The following is a 20,626-nucleotide window of genomic DNA, read 5'->3' on the forward strand; positions in this document are numbered from 1 at the left end:
AGAGAGAGGAATTTCCTCACCAAAGCCTCCTAACCTTGGATGGTTATCATTTTACCTTAATAAAGAAATTTCTAGCAATGTTTGAAGCTGAACAACATCTCCTTGGAAAATCTCAATATTTTAATAGTAGAATTATTGTTGGCACTTTAGATTTACAGGCAAAAGATCCATGAAACATAAATGCCCATACAAGGAAGGAGTTATCCCATGTATTACATTCTAGAATGGCTGACCCGTGATAATCAAATAGATAACAAAGGAAAATTCTGATCTGAGTCTTTGCTATACTCAAAGGATAGCAATATACTGTCATAGGTGTCAATCCTATGTATTTGCTGAAGAGAACAATAATTGAGATGCTTATGTAATTATTTAATGGCTCTTAAAGCACTTTGTTGGCTTCTATTACATATTTTTAAACAGCACTTTCCACAAATATGAAAATGAGAGATTTGCATGTACGTTAACTGCAAAGGACAGAACTGACTAAGCCCCCTTGAAAATACTGCATGGCCACCTACATGTCAGACATTTTTTACCTATTCTCTAAATTTATTTTTTGTATGTGCAGTAAAAAACATAGCAAAACATTATCATGTTGAACTATACAATCCTTTGCCCTGAAATGTATTCACGGTGATGTGTAACCATCACCACCATCTAGTTACAGAACTTCTGCATCGCCTCAGATGGAAACCTTATACCAATCGAGCCGGCACTCGCTTCCCCCAGTCCCTGGCAACCACAAATCTGCTTTCCATAACTATGAATTTGTCTGTTCTTGACATTTTATGTAAATGTTAAGTGCCTACTCCAGTGGTTCTCAACCTTCCTAATGCCCCAACCATTTAATACAGTTCCTCGTGTTGTGGTGACCCCCCCAACCATAAAGTTATTTCCGTTGTTACTTCATAACTGTAATTTTGCTACTGTTATGAATCATCATGTAAATATCTGATATGCAGGATGTATTTTCATTGTTACAAATTGAACTTAATTACAGCATGGTGATTAATCACAAAACAATATGTCATTCTATATTGTGAAATATTTATTTCTAATGACAAATAAATGAAATTTTGTCTTGAAGCATGCTGTAGCATGGGTAAGAGTCTTCATGCCGGGTATTGGTACGTGGGCATACCTACATGTGGGTGGACCCACCTGGAGACGCATAGAGGAGCAATGTCTCAGTTCCTAAGACCATCGGAAATATGTGTTTTCCAATGTTCTTAGGCGACCCCTGTGAAAGGGCCATTCGGCCCCCAAAGGGGTCACAACCCACAGATTGAGAACCACTGGCCTAGTTAGTTCCAACTCATAGCAGCCCTATGTGCAAAAGAACTAACCATTGCCAGATCCAGCGCCATCCTCACAATGAGTGTTGTTTGAGCCCACTGGTGCAGCCGCTGTCTCAATCCATCTCCTCAAGGGTCTTCCTCTTGTTCACTGCTCCATCCCCTGTACCAAACATGGCATCTTTCTCCAGGGACTCTTTCTCCTGATAGCATATCCAAAGGGCATGAGAAGTCTTGCTATCTGCGCCTCCAGGGAGCATTCCGGCTGTACTTAAAACCATATCCTATGTGGCCTTTTGCATCTGGCTTCCTTCCCTTAGCACAGTGTTTTTGAGGCATATATATATATATATATCAGAACTTCATTTATCTTTAGGGACAAGAAGCAATTTTGTATGAGTATACCATAGTTTGTCTATCCGTTCATCCACTGATGGACGTTTAGGTTGTTTCTACCTTTTGGCGATTATGAAGAGTGGTCCTATGAACAACCATATACAAGTCTTTATTTGAATACATGGGGCATCCCCCCACCCAGTTATTTGGTGTATATACGTGTCTTCATTTCCTAGGAATTCCGTCTTAGTTATCTAAAACAAAAAACAAAGCTCACTGACATCAAGTCTATTCTGTCTCATCGTCACTCTGTAGGATAGGGTACAACTGCCCCTTTGGGGTTCCAAGACTAACTCTTTAGAGGAGTCAAACCGCTCATCTTCCTACCAGGAATAGCTGATGATTTCAAACTACTAACCTCGCCCAACACGTAACAACAAGGGCTCCTTTCTTAGTTATCTAGGGCTGCTATAAAAATACCAAACGTGGGTTACTCTAATGAACAGAAAATTATTCTCTCATAGTTGAGGAAGTTAGAAGTTCAACTTCAGGACATTGGCTTTCTCTTTCTCTCTCTGCTGACTCTGAGGGAAGGTCTTTGTTTCCACTCATCATCTGATGGCTTGGCATCCCTTGGGCATTTCCATGTATCTTGCCAACGATTTTCTCCTGGGTCTAGGAGGTTGCTAGCACTGGAACCCTAGGTCCAAACAATGCACCTCATCTTAAGCTCTTCTTTCTTAGTGGTAATAGAGTCTCCTCTCTCTTTGCTCATTTATCTCTCCTTTATCACTTGTAAGATAAAAAGTGATCCTGGCTTAATAGAAAAAAAAAGGTTGTGGCACTAACATCAGATCTGGGTTGTGACCTTATGAAGGGTGTTTCAGCCTACCCTAACCCCCTTCATCATATCAGGCTGATCATACCCCATCATGGGGGGATGAGGACATCATTACATAACTGCCAAACCTCTAAGAATCATGACCCAGACAATTGAGCACTTACCCATGACTCTCCATCTTTTAGTCCTCCCAATTCATGTCTATAGTTGGGCAGATATATGTGCTTGTCATTCAAGAGAGATGAGGGATGAGAGAAAGATCTGAGATTCATTGAATGCAGAGTGAGATTTTGGGAAAGAATCAGATCTTTCTGAATATGGTAAGAATAGAAGTAGCTTGTCAAAGATCAATATATATAGGTGATGTGAAAACAGAATGCATTTAAATCCTGCATCTGCCATTTATTCCTGAAGTGATTGTGGTACTTTGTACAGGTCCTAACTTTTTAAAGACATTTTATTAGGGGCTCATACAACTCTTATCACAAGCCATACATACATCAATTGTGTAAAGCACATCTGTACATTCATTGCCCTTATCATTTTCAAAGCATTTGCCCTCCACTTAAGCCCTTGGTGTCAGGTCCTCTTTTTCCCCACTCCCTTCCTGTTCCCCCTCATGAGCCCTTGATAATTTATAAATTATTGTTTTGTCATATCTTGACAGGCCCTAATTTTATCATTATGCTCCACCTTGTTATTATTAGGTGTCATCCACTCAGCTCCGACCCATAGTCGACCCATATGCACAACAAAATGAAACACTGCATGGTCCTGCCCCATTCTCAAAAGTATTCCTAGGCCTGAGCCCATTGATTCATCCAGTGTGAGTCCATCTCATTGAGGGCCTTCCTCTTTTTGGCCACTCATCCATTTTCCCAAACATGATGTCCTTCTCCAGGGATTGTCTCTCCTGATAATATGCCCAAACTATGGAAGACGATCTTGCCGTCCTTGCCTCCAATGAGCATTCTGGCCTCACTTCTTTCGATGCAGATCTGCTTGTCCCTTTAGCAGTCCGAGGTGTGGTCAATTTTCTTCCCCAGCACCACAATTCAAATGCATGGGTTCTTCTACAGTGTTCCATATTCAATGGCTACCGTTCACATCATATGACGCAATGGAGAATAGCATGGCTTGGGTCAGGAGCACCTTAGCCCTCAAGGTAATACCCTTGCTCTTCACTACTCTCAAGAGTTCTTGTGGAGCAGGTTTACCTAATGTGATACATCTTTCGATCTCTTGACGGCTGCTTCTGTGAGCATTGATTGCAGACCCAAGTAAGACAAAATCCTTGACAACTTCAGCCTTTTCTCCATTTATCATGATGTTACCTATTGGTCCAGTTGTGAGGATTTTGGTCTTCCTTATACTGAGTTGTAATCGATACTGAAGGCTGCTGTCCTCGATCTTAGTCAGCTAGTGCTTCACTTCCAGCAGGCACTGTTGTGCCATCTGTATAATACGCCTTCCTGAAAAGGTGAGGGAGGAGAGCTCAGCAATGATGGCGGAGCCGTTGCTGGGTGGCTGCGAGGAGAGCCAAGTCTGAATCTCTGAGTCTAAACAGAGTACCTAAGCACGGAGGTGCTGAGGCAGCTGGGAGCAGAGAAGTAACCTCTCCGAGTGGTATGAAGTCAATCGGGGATGATTGCCTGGAAGAGGATCAGAATGGTTTCAACCCCAAAATACTAGGAAGGGAAAAATGTCTTCCTCACCAGAGCGACGGGCTTCCTAGGAAAGGTGTTTCTGAAGAAATTGCTGAGGTCTCGTCCTAAGAGGATTCAGTCTATGTCCTGGGGAGGCATAAGGCTGGACAAACTCATCAAGAGCAAGTGGAAGAAATCGTTAGTGGTAGGCTCTTTGACAGGTTGAGGAATGAAAATCCAGATTTTAGAGAAAAAATTATAGCCATCAACAGCAAACTAACCCATCCTAAACTGCTTTAAAAAACATCATTTTATTAGGGCTCATACAACTCTTATCACAATCCATACATACATCAGTTGTGTAAAGCACATTTGTACATTCATTGCCCTCATCATTCTCAAAACATTTGCTCTCCACCTAAGCCCCTGGCATCAGTTCCTCATTTCCCCCTTCCTCCCACTTCCCTCTCCCTCATGAACCCTTGATAAGTTATCAATTATTTTTTCTTATCTTGCCCCATCCGACGTCTCCCTTCACCCACTTTTCTGTTGTCCGTCCCCCAGGGAGGAGGTTATAATATAGATCCTTGTAATTGGTTCCCCCTTTCCAACCTACCCTCCCTTAACCCTCCCAGCGTTGCCACTCACACCGCTGGTCCTGAAGGGATCATCCACCCTGGATTCCCTGAGTTAAACTAGCTTTTAATGCAGACAACATAGAGGTCCTCCTAGATTCCACCAATGTAATATTTCACTGTGTAGCACCAGTAAGGTTTAATGAAAATTTAAGAAATGCTCATCAGTTAAATGTGATTGCTACAAGACAGCTTACTCTCCTCACACAACAAACATGTATTTGTGCATGTCTCAACAACATATGCGTACTGCAATAGAAAGCATATTGGTGAAATAGTCTTGCCACCTCCTGTTGAGCCCAAGAAGCTGATTGATTCTTAGACTGGATGGATGATGGCCTAATAAAATGATATCACCCCTAACTTGATAGGGGACAGGCCTAATATGTACACATACATGAAAGCCTTGGCCAGAATATGTTGTACAACAAGAAGGAGCAACGCTTCCCCATGATGCTGGTGCATACATTGCTTGAGTTTGAGGATGGTGGATCCTATGAGTTGATATCCCATCCAGGCCTGCTTTACTGAGCTCCTGAGATATGAACTGTTGCTGACCCACCCTGCTTTCTACTGCCTGTGGGCAGACTCTGCCTGTTTTGACAGACTCCACTGTCTGCTTCCTTGACATTGGACCAAAGCTCCTTCCAGGAGTTGAAGGACTTTCAGTATATTAGCTGTTCCACAAAAGTGAGTTGAACTGAGCCCTGTGTATTGCTGTGTGGACTAAACCAACCCAGAGACATTCATATGTGTATAAGAAAGAGCTTTTTTGTACAAGAGCAACTGAATGGTGAGAAAATATCTTATCCCAGTCCAGATCAAGTCCATGACTCTGATATTAGCCCATATGTCTGATACCAATCTATAAATCCCCCTTCAGGCTCACACAACACATGCAATGACGCAGAATGCAGGAAGATCACAAGTTGGTGGGTGGAAAGTCTTGTGGATCCAGTGGCAGTAGAAGCCTCTCTGTGCTGGCATGGGGTCTCCAAGTGCCCCCCCCCACAGGTCCAGGACTCTGGCTGCATCAACATAGCTCCATCAGGTTAGCTGTCAGTAATGTCTCACAGGGAGAGAGTGTGTCCCACCTCCAGTGAGCTATTTTATCTCTGTAGTGCTTCCAAATGAGATCCTCAAGCTGTGACCTGATGGACAGGCCAGACTTTACCAATTCTTCAAACTGACAGCTTATGTAAGTGCCAGAGAGATCTTTGTGGCACCTTTGCTTACCGTTGCTCTGTTCACCTCTCCAGAACACCTTCGGAGGTAAACACAGCAGCCTGTTTGGAAACCTGCTTCAGGAGGAAGCAACCCGTGTTGCCAAGGAATTGTGCTTATTGGTTTTAACCTGTCTGTGAGGGTCCTGAAGGCCTGTTGGCCAGGGCTTGCTTTTGTTTCACCTGACTTGGCACTCTCTCCAGGTAGAAACGTGACTCGGCAGAGTGGCTGCCTTGAAAATCTTGGCAGGCAGATTCCAAAGAGGTTTTAAAATTGGGAAAGGTATGTGTCATAGTGTATCCTCTCACCATACTTACTTAGTCTGCATGCTGAACAAATAGTCAGAGAAGCTGGGTTATATGGAGCAGGAGGCATCAGGACTGGATGAAGGTTTAGGAACAGCCCACACCATGCAGATGACATGACTGCTTGGCGAACGTGAGGAGGACTTGCTGATGAGGATCAAGGGTCGCAGCCTTCACTGTGGATGACGACTCAGTACCAAAAAAACAAAATCCTCACAGCTGGACCGATAGGTAAAAGAAACAATTGAAGGGGTCAAGGATTTTGTTTTGCTTGGATCTATAATCAATGCTCACGGAGGTAGCAGTCAAGAGACCAAACAACACATCGCTTTGAGTATATCTCCAGCACAAGACCTCTTTAAAGTGTTGGAAAGCAAAGGGTATTATTTTAGGGCCTAAGGTGCCTGACCCGTGTCACAGCATTTTCAATCACCTCAGGTACATGCGAAAGCTGGGCTTTGAATAAGGAAGACCGAAGAAGAATCGGGCATTTGAATTCTGGTGCTGACACAGAATATCAAAAGTACCATGGATTGCCAAAAGAACCAACAAATCTGTCTTAGAAGCACAGCCAGAATGCTCTTCAGAAGTGAGGATGTGGAGGATTGAGATTGGCTTCAACAATGGCTCACACAAGAAAGACTCTGGGGATGGTTGTGTTTCGTTCATCTAGCCTATGTTATACATAGGGGTGCTAACGGTCTGAACCACCTTGATGCCACCCTACAACATGGACCCTAATAGGAGGAAGTCGAGGCCTTCTATTCCAGAAAGATTTACCATCTCAGAAACCCAACAGGGCAGACAGTCTCTGTCCCATGGGGTCACTATGAGTCAGAATCAACTTGATGGCAGTGATTTGCAGTGGACACCGTGCCAGTTACATAATATGTCAACTTGAGGAAGAGGTTGAGCCTAGCCTATCATTAGGTCACTGCTTGGTGACCTCATTTGGAGACACAGTGGAAATAAAAAGCTCACTGTAGGCCAGATGCACTCACTCCCTGAGACATTCCTGTTGACAAGCCCCATGGGGACACACTGAAGGACCCAGAGCCCTGGGGCCGGAGGAGCCACATGGAGACCCTATGCCAGCACTGAGATGCTGGATCCATAAGACATTCCACTCACTGGCCTGTGATCTTACTGCATTCGGTGTCATTGCATGCGTTGTGTGAGTCTAAAGAGGAATGTATAGACTGGTATCGGACATATGGGCTATTAACAGACATACGGACTTGATCTGGATGTTTTCTTAATCTACAATTACTCTTTGATATAAAACTCTTTTTCTTACACACATGAGTGCCTCTGGATTAGTTTCTCTAGTCAACCCAGACTCACACAGACACTAACAAAGAGCCCTGGTGCCCACCTACCAGCCCCTCCGAGGACGAGAGCTGGAGCAAACTCTGCTTCCATAAAGAATCGCCGTTTCGGAACCCCTGGCTCTAGCCTGCCCAATACGGTTGCTATGCATTAACATCGACTGGCTGGCATTGCGTTTGGACCGTTTATGCATGCGAACACCAACTTCAAAGTCAAGAAGCCTTCAGCGCCGCTAGTTGGCTTGCCCTCTGGTTTGCCCGACCTCAAACCCTCCTGAAATGAGCTTCTCCTTGGCCGCCGGAGGAGGAGGAGGAGGAGGAGGAGGAGGAGGAGGAGGAGGAGGAGCGGACGAAGCACCTCTCCCTCCCAGCTCTGGCTGAGGCTGAACGTCCGAGACGGTCCCAGAGAGGGGTGCTGGGCTGCGGGGGGCGGAGTGTGAGGTGCGGCCTCCGGGCGACGGGGTGGGGCTCCGGCCGGAGGAGGCTGGGATCAGAGTCCCAGAAGGAGGAGGAGGAGCAGGAGGGAGAAGAGAAACACAAGCCAAGGCCAGGCGCCTGGAGCTGTGGCCCTCCGCCAGGTATGCCAGGGTCGCAGATGGCCTGCGGGGTCTCCGCGGGCCTCCCTCCCGGCCCTCCACTGGAGGGCGAATCTGGCTGCGCTCCGCCTTTGGCAAGCAATGCCGCCCTGTCGGTGCTGCGCCACTGTCTTCCTGGTGCCGCTCGCAGCGACCGGCGCTTCCGTGTTAAAGGGACCCTCGCGTCCAGGGTCCCCACGGCGCGCCCTGTCACCTCCACCCCGGGAAGTTGGCAAGGCGCTTTCCAGGGCGCCTCTCTTCTTTGGGACGGATTTCCGAGGGAAAACCTAGTCCTGTTTGGACGCGCGATCCGGGGAGGGAGTCGCCGTGGGCGCCATGAGGAACGGGGCGTGCAGTTTCCCGTCAAGAGCCGGCGTGAAAGTAGGATGTGCAGGGCAGGCCCGCTGACTCGGCCCGCGAGTCCGCCCGAGTCCAGGACTGGGGAGTTCCGCTTCCGGGAAGGCCGGGCTCCGCTCCCAGTAAACAGGTTAAAATCTCCCGAGTGTGGCCTGGTAAGGAGGAGCCCCTGAGGGAGCAGGTGGTGAAAGTGCCCCGCACCGACGTCACATGCAGCTTTCCTCTGGTTCTTTAAAGCTACCCCTCCCCACCCCGCCCCTCCACCATCACGACCTTAATTCTGCCTTTCAAATCTGGCTAGACCAGACCATGTACACGGACACAGGGAATCCAGGACAGATAAACTCCTCGGGACCAAACTTGAGAGTGGCCATACCAGGAGGGGGAGGGGAAGGGGAAGGTGGGGGGAGAAAAGGGGAACCGATCACAATGACCTATCTATACCCGCCTCCCTTGAGGGTGGACAACAGTCAAGGGGGTAAAGGGAGACATCGGACAGTGCAAGACATGAAAAAATAATAATTTGTAAATTATCAAGGGCTCATGAGAGAGGGAGGGAGGGAGGGAAGGAAGGAGGGAGAGGAAAAATGAGCTGATACCAAGGGCTCAAGTAGAGAGAAAATGCTTTGAAAACGATGGTGGCAACAAATGTACAAATGTGCTTGACACAATGGAAGGATGTATTGGATTGTGATAAGAGTTGTACGAGCCCCCAATAAAATGATTTTTTTAAAAGCGAGGGTGGTGAGACTCCTGCGCTTTGGGTGTGTTCTCAGGGGAGACCAGTTTCTGGAAAGGGACATCAAACTTGGCAAAGGGAGGAAGACTCTCAAGGAGATGGACCAACTCAGAGGCTGCAACCACGGGACTCAAAGTGAGCCACAGTGGAGAGGGCGCAGGACCCCTGGTGCTCCGTCCTGCTGTGCGTAGGGAGGAGGCTTTATGGTAATGACTTAGGCTGCTAATGGCCAGATCATTCTTTAGGAACCACTAGGGGCTCCTCCAGCGAGGGTGACAAAAGAGGCTGTCTCCTCCCATCAAGAGACAGCATAGCCTCAGCGTAGTTCTACCGGGGCTGGACAGTGGCTCTGACTCTGGCTCACACTCAAGGGGAGCAAGTGCTTAGGTTCACTGGGTTCCTCTGTGAGAGAGAAGCTGCTAGAGGGTACTTCCCAGTGTGACTGTGCAGAACGGCACTCTAATGTAGCCCTAAACCTAATGGCCAGTAATATTTTTTATTTTTATGCCCAATATTTACTTATTGGTTGGTTGGTGGAGTGAGTCTCTTTCCATAACCATACTGAATTCTTCAAAAGTCCACAATGCTCAGAACAGAATGATTTCACTTTTTTGTACCACTGTTGGATTGGGTGATTACTATTTGGATCACGGTTTGATTGTTTTAAGGGCTTTTAAGTACCAGAGGGTTTTTCCCCCTCAAAAACTCAGGGTGACTGGGGCCAACAATCTGTGTGGGTTGCCTTAGGTTCCATGAAAGGCAAGGCTCGAACACAAGCGTTGACAGCAATATTGGGCCAGATATCTGAAATGAAACTTCATAGCTATGGCAGACTTCTAATCAGTTTTGTAGGTGACAGATCCGAAGGGAACTAATTACAGAATCCATACAGAGCCAAAGTCCGTTGGAAATCAGAGGAGAGCACCCCTGGCCATAGTGATTGACCGTATTTTCAAAGGTCTGAAGCGCAAACACATCTGAATTAAGTCTTCTAGGTAAGAGGAGTTACTCTCCCAATTAAGCCCACTGGGCCTTTATGCTGCTAGATAATATCATGTGTTTGTTACCTAATATCAGGCAAAATATCTCCTGATAGGAATCTAAACCCACAGGCAATGACGTGATTCTGATTCATGGTGACCTATGGAACTCCAAACTCACTGCCATTGAGTCGATTCCAACTCATAGGACAGAGTTTGAACTGGCACTGTGGGTTTCCCAGACCGCGGTTTGAACTGCTGATCTTTTTGGTTAGCAGCCCCAGTTGTAACCCACTAAGCCAACGGAGATGCTAGCAACCCATATGTAGTTTTAAATCTTTACAGTGGACAGTCTCATCTTTCTCCTAAGGAGTTTCGTGCAACTTGGAAACACTGACCCCAAGGTTAGCAACTGAATGATGAAAAACTGAAACTGTACGGCCATCAAGGCTGTTTCAACTCACAATGAGTCTGTCAGATCGGCTGGTGGCCGTGAGTTAGCAGCCCAACGTGTAACCAGTAACACTGGCAGGCTCCGAGGCTCAGACTATAACCTTTTAAATAAAACTCTCCTTCACTTTGTTCACAAAGCAGGGAAAAGATTTTGTGACCTTTCCACAAAGTTTCAAAAATTGTCAGGGGATCTTTAATAATTTGCTAAGAACTACTGAAGTTATTGGAACTAAAATCTCAAGGGTAAAAACTTTTCGAAAGCCTGTGGCTTGACGCCAAACAGGAAGAAGCTCTGCTGGGGTAGTAAGTTATCCATGAGGTAGTGAGAAATCACTAGCCTCAAGGCAAGAGAAAGAGGAAACTTTCTATTCCCATAAAGACTTACAGTCTCGGACCCACAGAGGAAGTTCTACTCTGTCCCAAAGTATCGCTGTGAGTCAGAATCAACCCAAGGGCAGTGAATTTGATATTTTTTATTGTTTATTTAAACACAAACAAACATGTGGCTTGGTAAACCCAATCCATCTTTGCCCTCACAAGAGGCAGATTATAAAAAGAATGAATTAATTCTTCAAGCCAGTGGCAACTGCCCCGCCCCCCAACATCCCCCAAACCACTGCTAACGAGGTGTTTCTGACCTATGGTGACCATGACCCTGTCTAGAGTTTCTGAGACTGTAACTCTTTACTGGTGCAGACGTCTCATCTCGGTACTGGAGTAGGCTCTTGGTTTTGCACCAGTGACCTTGCAGTTCACGGACCAATTCACCCCGAAGCGCCACCAGGGGTCGTCAGACCAGTAATTAAAGCAAAGCTTGTTTTAATGGCAAGAAATTCAGCTGCTGGTTTTATACTACTTGACATTAAAGCCCCTCAGAAATCTTAAATCAAAATATTAAGCTTTATCCAGATAGATACAACATTGGCCATATCAAATCAGTTTCTCCAAACTCAAATGGAGGCTGAATGTAGGTCAAGATCAAAGTGGAGTTCGGCCTCCCCCAGGAAACCGTAGCCTTCTGCAAACAAGTGGTTTAGAATTTAAGTTCTAATAGGGACCCATCCACTGCTCTGAGGGTGAGGGATGTGGCAGTCTGCCCCCGTAAGGATTTACAGCCTCAGAAACTGTACAGCAACAGTTCCAGCCTGCCCTATGGGGTCGCTGTTAGGATCAATTGAACCCCGTGAGCCTTGTTGCTTTGTTCTGGCATTGTGCCCAAAGAGACAGTCACCCTAGTGTGGACGTGCTGTAGAAGCCCTGGTGGTGCCGGAGTCACATGGTGGGCTGCTAACTGCAAGGTCACTCGTTCTCAAAGGAGGAAGAGGAGGCTTTCTGCTCTCATGAACAGTTAACAGTACAAAGTTCACAGTCTCAGAAACCCAAAGAGGCAGTTCTACCCTGCCCGATAGGGTGGCTCTATGTCCAAGTCAACTTGATGGCAGTGAGGTTGTTATTGTTGTTTTTCTTTTGAGATAGGCATGCTGCGGGTCTTTTCATTGCATTTGACAGGACCGTTGATTTAGTAAGCATTTAATTGGAACTGTCTATGAAGAAAGGAGCCCTGGTGGTGTAGTGGCTGAGGTATTGAGCTGCTAACTGCAAGGTCATCAGTTCAAACCCACCAGCACAGCAGCTCAACGGGAGAGAGATGAAGGTGTCTGCTCCTGTAAAAATTTAGTCTTGGAACTCCTATATAGGATCTCCATGGTGGCATACTGGATTACACATTGGGCTATTAACTGTGAGGTGGGCAGTTCAAAACCGCTAGCAGCTCCAAAGGATAAAGATGAGGCGTTCTACACCCATAAAGATTTCAAGTTTTGGGAACCCACAGAGGCAGTTCTACTCTGATCTATAGGGTTGCTATGAGTCGGAATCGACTGGCCTGCAGTGGGTCTGGTTTGGCCTGTGGTCTTGTAGGGCGTTCCCAGGCCTCTTTAGAGAGAGGAGATGCACATACATTCCATTATGTACATTGAGTGTCAATCTTTTCTAGGCTCTAATGGATGGTTACAAGTTTTTAGTAAATAGACATTTATCCAGTGCCAGCCAAGAAGGGAGCTAGACACCTAGGTTTTGAGATTATTTGACTGCTCTTATGCAATACTATATTATCCAAATTTTCTTTAGCATGTATTATGTATAAATGGCTCCTGGTGTTGAAGTGTGCTAACCAAAAGGGCAGCAGTTCAAAGCCACTGGTGCTCATTGGAAGAGAGATGGGGCAGTCTGCTTTAGCAGAGACTTTCATGGGACATTCCTCTGCCCTGTAAGATGGCTGTGAGTCAGAACTAACTTGATGGGAGGGGCTGTTAGGTAAGCATGTGTTACTATGATTAGAAAACTTTTATTTTGTAAAAGCACAGGTCAAAGGGCTTCAAAACACACCCAAGAACCTGGACAAGTGGACCTGTGCAGTCACACCCACTTGAGCTTGCCTCGTTCACGGTAGCCCGGGCTATGATGTTATACTGACACTGTCCTTAAAATGGGTCAGATTCATTCAAGATGTTTAGCCTTTTACTGGGTTATTTGTTAACTGTCAGAGGCTAAGAGCAAGATCCAACCCACCAAACCCACGCTGTTGCATTGATTCCTGCTCATAGTGACTCTCTAGGGAAGAGGGAAACTGCCTATCAAGTTTTCAAGGCGGTGAGTCTTCATGGAAGCACATTACTACATCTTTCTCCTGCAGAGTAGCTGATAGGTTCAAACCTCCGACTTTGCAATTAGCAGTGGGACAATTAATCCACGGTGCCGCCAAAAGCCAAAACCAAACTCACTCCCATCAAGCCGATTAGGACTCCACACAACCCTACAGGACAAAGTAGAACTGCCCCTGTGGGTTTCCAAGATTGTGACTCATAAAGCCTCGTCTTTCTCCTGCAGAGCAGCTGGTGGTTTCGAACTGCTGAGCTTGTAGTTAGCAGCCCAATGCATAACCCATTACACCACCTCCACCAACACGACTCTTTACTACACTTGATCTTAGCCAAAAGGCCGAGAAGTGATGACTCTTTAAAAAATAAGATACCCATGCTTATGAGTAGAGATATCACTGCCATCAAGTCCATCCCAACTTCTAGTGACCCTTTGTAGAGTTTCCAAGGTTGTGACTCTTTTGCTCATCTTACTCCGAGCAAGACACATGAACTGAAGAAGCAGTGTGGTTTAATACTTTTTTTACAGCATCCATCATTATCGTCACGCTCATATACAATGAAATGCTCATTACGAACCTGAGTGTAAAAAGACACTCAGTCAACACCAAATTATGAAATGTTAATGGCACTGAGATGTAGTTAATTAATTTGTCCCTTCTAACCATAGTCCCTTAATGTGATGTATTATAAATTCTAGCCTCTATGCCCATGGTTATAGTCCCGTTTTGGAAGGAGTTTCTGCCGTGCTAATGGACAGGGTAGGTGGGATCTGTTCTGTCTCCACCTTACTAGAGCGGGTGGACCAAGTCACTCTCCTCTGTTTCTGTGGGGATGTGGTCAGCTGAAAGACAAAAACCACACCTCCATCAAAACCATTCCTATGTGTACAAGAGCTGTGTTAGTCTGGGTAAACTAGGGAAACGAATCCACAGAAACTCATATGTATAACAGAGAATTTTATAGAGAGAGTAAGTGTACATTAAGAAAGTATCCCAACCCAGTGCTGTCCAAGCCCATAAGTCCAACATTAGCTTATATGCCCAACACCAATCCACAAAGTCCTCCTCCATCTCACAAAACACACACAATGACGCCAACTGCAGGAGGAAAGCCGAATCAGTGAACGTGTAAGCATCTCAGTGCTGGTAGGGTCTCCACACGGCTGCTCCAGCACCCAGGGCTGCATCTGGGTAGGTCCATGCGGGTACTCCTCAGGGATGTCTTGCAGGAAGTGAGCCTTGCCAGCTGAAGCAGGGAACTGGCTAATGCAGCTGCACCCTGGTGTGACCATCAGAAAGCAAGAGACCCGAAAACTAGAAAGGCGAGGCTCATTGAGCCATTTATCCCTCCACCCTTGAATGAATCCCACATGTGTTTATTGGCCAGGTTGGTACAATAAACCTTAACGATCTCAAGAACCGTCTTGGACACAGAGAGAAATCCCAGGAACATAAGGGAAGGCGCACCACTAAAGGAGCGTATTCAAGATCTCTTTCAGAAGCGCAGAGGCTGGGATCAGAGACACTGGAGGCTGTAGCCTGGAGACCATCCGACAGAGGAAAGGAGCCAGGCTGAGCCCAAAGGCTGGGGCAAGGAGATGATGAGATCAAACAGAGGAGCAGCGCCACGACTGTAAAACAGGCAAACGCACTAGCTTCCTGGCCCACAAAAGCAGAGGCCGGGAGACCCAGGGAGAGGCTCTGCTCCTCAACCACAGAGTGAGCTACTAGCTGAGAACAGGTGTTTCTGTGGACCAGTGGCTGTTTCCTTACTATTTTCTGATTCTGGGTTGTGGTAACATGGTAGCTGCCCTCAAAAGCTCCCTTCATCGTGAGTTTGTGAGTTCTGCTTGGCCTTTGCAAGGGATTACCTAGCCCAACAGAGAAGTAGAGGGTTGTGGGAGGAATGGTCAGTGATAACTTGATGTTCATGTTAATTTGAAATAAATGCTTGGACATTCTTGAGCCACACACTCCTCTGTATTGAGATTTGTAATGTTTCCCTTAGGGGATGTTAAGCCTGTGCTATCATGAGATCTGCTATAAAAATCATTTTAAAGCCAGTATACATACTGCAAATTAGGATACTATTCTTTTTTGTGATTGTAATATGATTGTCAGTAAAAAAAATGGTGTCCAATTCTCCAGCAGTTTGCATGTAAAATAATTCTAAATTCACCAACAGAGTCACCAAGAGGAGAGCCCTTTAAAACAACGGCTTGAAATTTGTTTTTATCTGCAGGATGACTGGGGGAATCTTTGCAAATTGTACCTTCTATCTGAAAGTCAAGTACTTAGCTCGTCAGCAGAAGAAAAAGCTACAAACGGACATTAAGGAGAATGGTGGAAAGTTTTCCTTCTCAATAAATCCTCAGGTATGTATATGTTTTCCAAGAACTGTCTGATCAACATCCTGCACTGTGGAGAGGTGGGCCCTGGTAAGAAGAACGAGCAGAGAAAAGCTGGCAGCAGGAGGTTGGCAATAATGGCAGGGGAATCCATGAAGGCAGGGGAACTTGTGACATTGCAATGTGGACGTTGGGCTGGGGGGGGCGTGATTAGCGGAAAGAGAGCCTGGGCCTGTCTCTTCCCTGTTGTGAGATAATCCCAGCTGTCTGTGGGATCTGATAGGACTGGAGCACAGCTGAAGTGGTAAAGAGAAAAATTTCAGACTAGCCAAAAATATCGTTGTGTTAGACTAGGTTGTCTAGAAACACTAAACCAATGACACTCATAGATGTATAAGAAAGAACTTTGTATCAATGAGTAATTTTATATCAGGAAGCCATCCCAGACTAGTCCGCCCCCAATAGTGGCTGGAGCCCTCTTAAGACACAGACAGCTGTGGCCGATGATGCAGAGAGGTGAAGCAGGGTGCAGAGAAATCTCAGGTCTGTGGGTGCAGAGTCACGTGGATCCAAGGTTGGTGGGAACATGACCGGGGAGTGGCAGCTCTCTAGGTTTGTGACCCACTTTACGTCCACCCATGGAAGCAGATACAGAGCCCCGTGGAGGAGGAAGATGGAAAGAGGGCCAGAGAGAGAAGTTCTCAGTGTTTCTCCTATCAAAAGCCCACATCCCTCAAAAGAGCATCACCAGGCTGTGACCTGATTGATAGGCTGGACTTCAGCCCTCTACTTTCACACCGGTGCAAGTCGATATAAAATCCAGCTGTCACATTTGTCAAAGGAGAAATGCACAGCCTTCGACCAACCGAATGCTGTAGTCAGTGTCCACCATGCCACCTCCAGTGTCATGAGGGCCTCTGGATGCATCTCGTGGGGGATGGACACAAGGATATGTCATCTGAATGCCTGGGCTTACCTGTACTGAGTGTTTTGTTTGTTTAAGGCTGCAGAAAACTACCTGCAGCATTTCTTCTTGAAACGAACTATAGGTCTCACAGTTCAGATGAAATCTCGAAAACAATGAAGGCTGACTGCCTCTTTTTGAACACCTCACTGTAAGGAGGAAAAAATGAACTTCAGATGATCTTCGTCGAGCCAATGAAGTCATAAGGCTGCAAATGGGGGACCTGACTCTCAGGGGTTCTCCCTTTAACTGGGCCCACTGAGTCACCTGCTCCACCCTAGGACTTAGGGGGTGTGGGAATGGGGGCTTCTGCTTGGTCCTGGGGGGCGATTTCAACTCCAGGTACATGCTAGGCTTTTCTTTGACATTTTATAGCTATTAGGCGACTGTCAGGAAATAGAATGTTGCTATTTACCTCCAGTTTAGGCTAATTTACTACCTGTAATTACGAACAAACACTCACAAAGCCGATAATATTAACATTATAATTTAAATATTAAACATTACAACCGTATGACAATGTTTTGTAATAACAAATGAGTGCTACTTTTAGACACATAAGAACTCTCGTTATTGTAGTTTATGATAAAGATTTTTAATGTATGGAGAAGTATTAGTTAGATTTTTTTATTTATAGAAAGGTATACTATATATATATATGATCTATTAACACACATGTTTGACTGACCTCAGATACAAACAATACCTATTTCAACTTGGAAGTTATTTTTGTCAGTGTCTATGAGCACATGAAATATGTGTATAAGCTGTTAAAATGAAGGAGACAGACCGACAAGCAATGATGAGGACCGATCTCCCAGATAAGTTGTTCAGTAGAAAAGCAAAAACAGAAAAGTACGCCTAACCTGCCGCCACTGTGGTTAAAAGCATTCCTGTGTGTGTGGAATTTCTCTAGAAGGACACTTGAGGAAAATTTTACAGCAGGCGCCTCGGAGAGGAACTGGGACCAGTGGTGAGAAGTTAACAGATCCTAACTCTTAACATTTTAGACACTCTGCGAAGGGCATGCTATAATTATTCAAAAGTGCACTCGTGAAATGACAGATAAACAAATAACAGATGCCCTTTGCACGTCTCATTCCACTCCTAAGGAAATCCTTGAACAAATGCACAACTGTCATGGCCTGAGGAGGTTCATCAGAGCGTTGCTGACAGTGAAGCTCCACAAGCATCCTCGAGGCCCGGCTCATCAATGACAGTCCTTCCAAACGCCTTAAAGGAGCCCTAATGGTGGCGTAGGTAGGGCGCTAATGACAAGGCCAGCAAACTGAAATGACCAGTTGCTCCTTAGGAGAAAGATGGGGCTTTCTACTCTCACAAAGATGTACAGTCTGGGAAACCCACCTGGGTAGATCTACTCTGCCTGCAGGCTCTCGGCGAGTCCAAATGGACTCGATGGCAGTGAGTGTTTCGGATCCTCTTCAACAACTGGTGAGGGAGCCTGGTGACATAGTGGCATTGAGTTGAGCTTTGGTCCTCTTTACAAACATGATTTTTAAAATTTTTGTTTAACTAGATACTGTATTATTTATAAAAGTTTTAGCAATCTTAGAAAAAATTTCCCAAATTTACTTCAAACCAGACTGCTTTTGTAAGAGTGAATATGACAGCCAGAAGAGATTTATTAAAATGTCTTTGTGCCTAATGGACTGCCTCTTTCATTTGCAGTGCACACACGTAATCTTAGACAACGCTGATGTTCTGAGTCAGTATCAGCTGGAATTTTTCCATGAGAAACATATCCATATTGTAAGCCCAGACTTTATCGGGGAGTGTCTTAAAGAAAGGAGACTCCTGGATGTAAAGAATTACGATCCTAATAAGTCCCCAGACATCACACTACCGCCTGATCCCAAGGAAAGCAGTTCTGGTAAGCATTTGCTTCCTGTTCCTGTTTGACCGTGGAAAAGTCAGATCTCACTTCTCACATCAAACTGGGAGGATCCGTTCTATTCTAGCCCTTTCTGTTCTGCTTCTGTTCTGACACCAGTTGCCTAACCAGCCCTTCTTGCTCAGGGTTCCCAAGTGACGGAGCATGACTGTCCGTCTACCCGAGACCCAGCCCCAAGTCTAGGCGTTCCCGGGACACTTTCACGTGTCCATCTTCTGAGGCCTTATATTTATGTATTTTTAAAATTCCGATGCGGGTCAAGGTTTAGTGAGCAAGTTAGTTTTCCATCCCGTAATTCATACACATTTTGTTTTGTGATATTCGCTGCGAGCCTCACAGTGGAATAGCATCTATCTGGTCCCCTCCTTGGGTTCCCTGATTTCATTTGTCCTTTTCTGTCCTTTCCTGCCTGCAGTACTTGGGTCCTCAGGAGATGCTGTCCTTTTGCTGTCCTGTAGCTGGTTGTTCTGAGGGGTGTTTTCCTCACCAGGGTTTCTGTTCACTTTATAGACCTGTGTGCTCTTGAACGGAAAGGTGGTCCCTGGGCGTGGGTTCAGTTCCTAGTTTGAAAGAACCTCATCCTGACCCTGCAGTATATAAGAAACACTTATAACATGCTCACCATCATCTTTATAAAAGAAAGATGCCACACGCAAATGTTAATGTCTATCAATGAATTTTAAAGATAGTTTACATTAGAATGTCCCTTAGTTACCTATTAAGATAGAGTTACAGTACGCTCGCTTCTTCATCCTCTACACCATCCTCTTCTCACCCATATGGCCTTTGGATGACCGATAACTAGAGTTAGTTTAAGGAGCCTGGTGACACAGCTGTTAAAGCATTGGCCTGCTGACAGAAAGGCTGGTGGTTGGGACCGGCTCAATGATGCCCTGGGGGAAAGAACTGGCAGCTTGCTTCCCTAAGAGGACAGCGGAGAAAGCCACCCTGTGGGGTAGTTCTACTCTGCCCCCACGGGGGCGCTGTGGGTCCATTGGCGCCCAGCAATACAGTTCATTTAAGGACACACAGGAAGGAAGAAATCAGAGTAAATATGGTCCATTACCCCCCCCCAGAAGTATTACAAGGCAGGGACAATTCAACCAGGGTGCAGTATAGCCCATCCCATTCCTCTAGTTCCTCAATGCTTCCTCTCCCCACTACCATGACCCACTTCTACCTCACAAATCCGGCCAGACCAAAGTACACACATTGGTACAGATAAGAGCTTTCAACACATGGAATTCAGGACAGATAAACCCCTCAGGAACAGTAATGGGAATCGCGATTTCTTGAGGGTAGGGGATGGGGAAGGGGGAACCCATCACAAGGTTGGATATATAGCCCCCCACCATCGAGGGGGACGAATAACAGAAATGTGGGTGAAGGGAGACAACGGACAGTGTAAGACACGAAATAACAATAATATATAATTTATCAAGGACTCACGAGGGTGAGGGGTGAGGAAAAAAGAGGAGCTGATACCAAGGGCTCAAGTAGAAAGAAGATGTTTTGGAAATGTTGATGGCAACATATGTTCAAGTGTGCTTAATGCAATTGAATGATGGATTGTCATAAGATTGGTAAGAGTCTCCCAATAAAATGATTGATAAAAAAAGTAAAAGTTAAAAAACAAGAATCATAGCAACTCCAATAGTTATTTATTCATTGTAGTAAATGTTTGATCCGTAAACAAGTGTTCTCTTTGTTTGAATTCTAGAAGTGGAAACAGATGTTCCAGGCCTGCACAGTCCCTCCGAGAAGGAAAACATTGTGGAGTTCACTGAGTAATCCATTTCTGATTGTTACAACTCTACGGGGTGTGCAAGCGTGTCTGAGCCCCCGAGCATAGTAGTAAAATACTATGTCGGCGGGCCTTTTCAAAAAGGATTTAAATTTGTTTTGTTCACCTAAGGCTTTATGAAAATTTTCATTCCTTAAGACCTTTGACTTCAATTATGGTAACAGAATTTTTAGCTCCTCAACATTATGTGAGATTGGATAGAATTGTGAGATTAGGTGA

The 20,626-nt window shown here is 45.5% G+C and overlaps 1 protein-coding gene and 1 pseudogene across 3 annotated transcripts in view; both read left to right on the forward strand.

Annotated features, from left to right (window-relative positions):
- Positions 1–4,143: 4,143 nt before the first annotated feature.
- On the forward strand, positions 4,144–5,078 carry LOC142461527 (fatty acyl-CoA reductase 1-like; annotated as a pseudogene).
- A 2,983-nt stretch (positions 5,079–8,061) lies between these two features.
- PARP4 (poly(ADP-ribose) polymerase family member 4) overlaps positions 8,062–20,626 on the forward strand; it is an 80,392-nt gene continuing 67,827 nt past the window's right edge. For all 3 annotated transcript variants that reach the window (XM_075562873.1, XM_075562875.1, XM_075562876.1), the window contains exons 1-4: positions 8,062–8,191; positions 15,622–15,754; positions 18,381–18,582; positions 20,324–20,390. In XM_075562873.1, coding sequence (XP_075418988.1) covers positions 15,623–15,754; positions 18,381–18,582; positions 20,324–20,390 — 401 coding nt within the window. In that variant the 5' untranslated portion in view covers positions 8,062–8,191; position 15,622. The remainder of the gene's footprint in view (positions 8,192–15,621; positions 15,755–18,380; positions 18,583–20,323; positions 20,391–20,626) is intronic.

The sequence above is a fragment of the Tenrec ecaudatus genome, chromosome 11 (genome assembly GCF_050624435.1).
Source record: "Tenrec ecaudatus isolate mTenEca1 chromosome 11, mTenEca1.hap1, whole genome shotgun sequence".
In the NCBI taxonomy this organism is placed as follows: domain Eukaryota; kingdom Metazoa; phylum Chordata; class Mammalia; order Afrosoricida; family Tenrecidae; genus Tenrec; species Tenrec ecaudatus.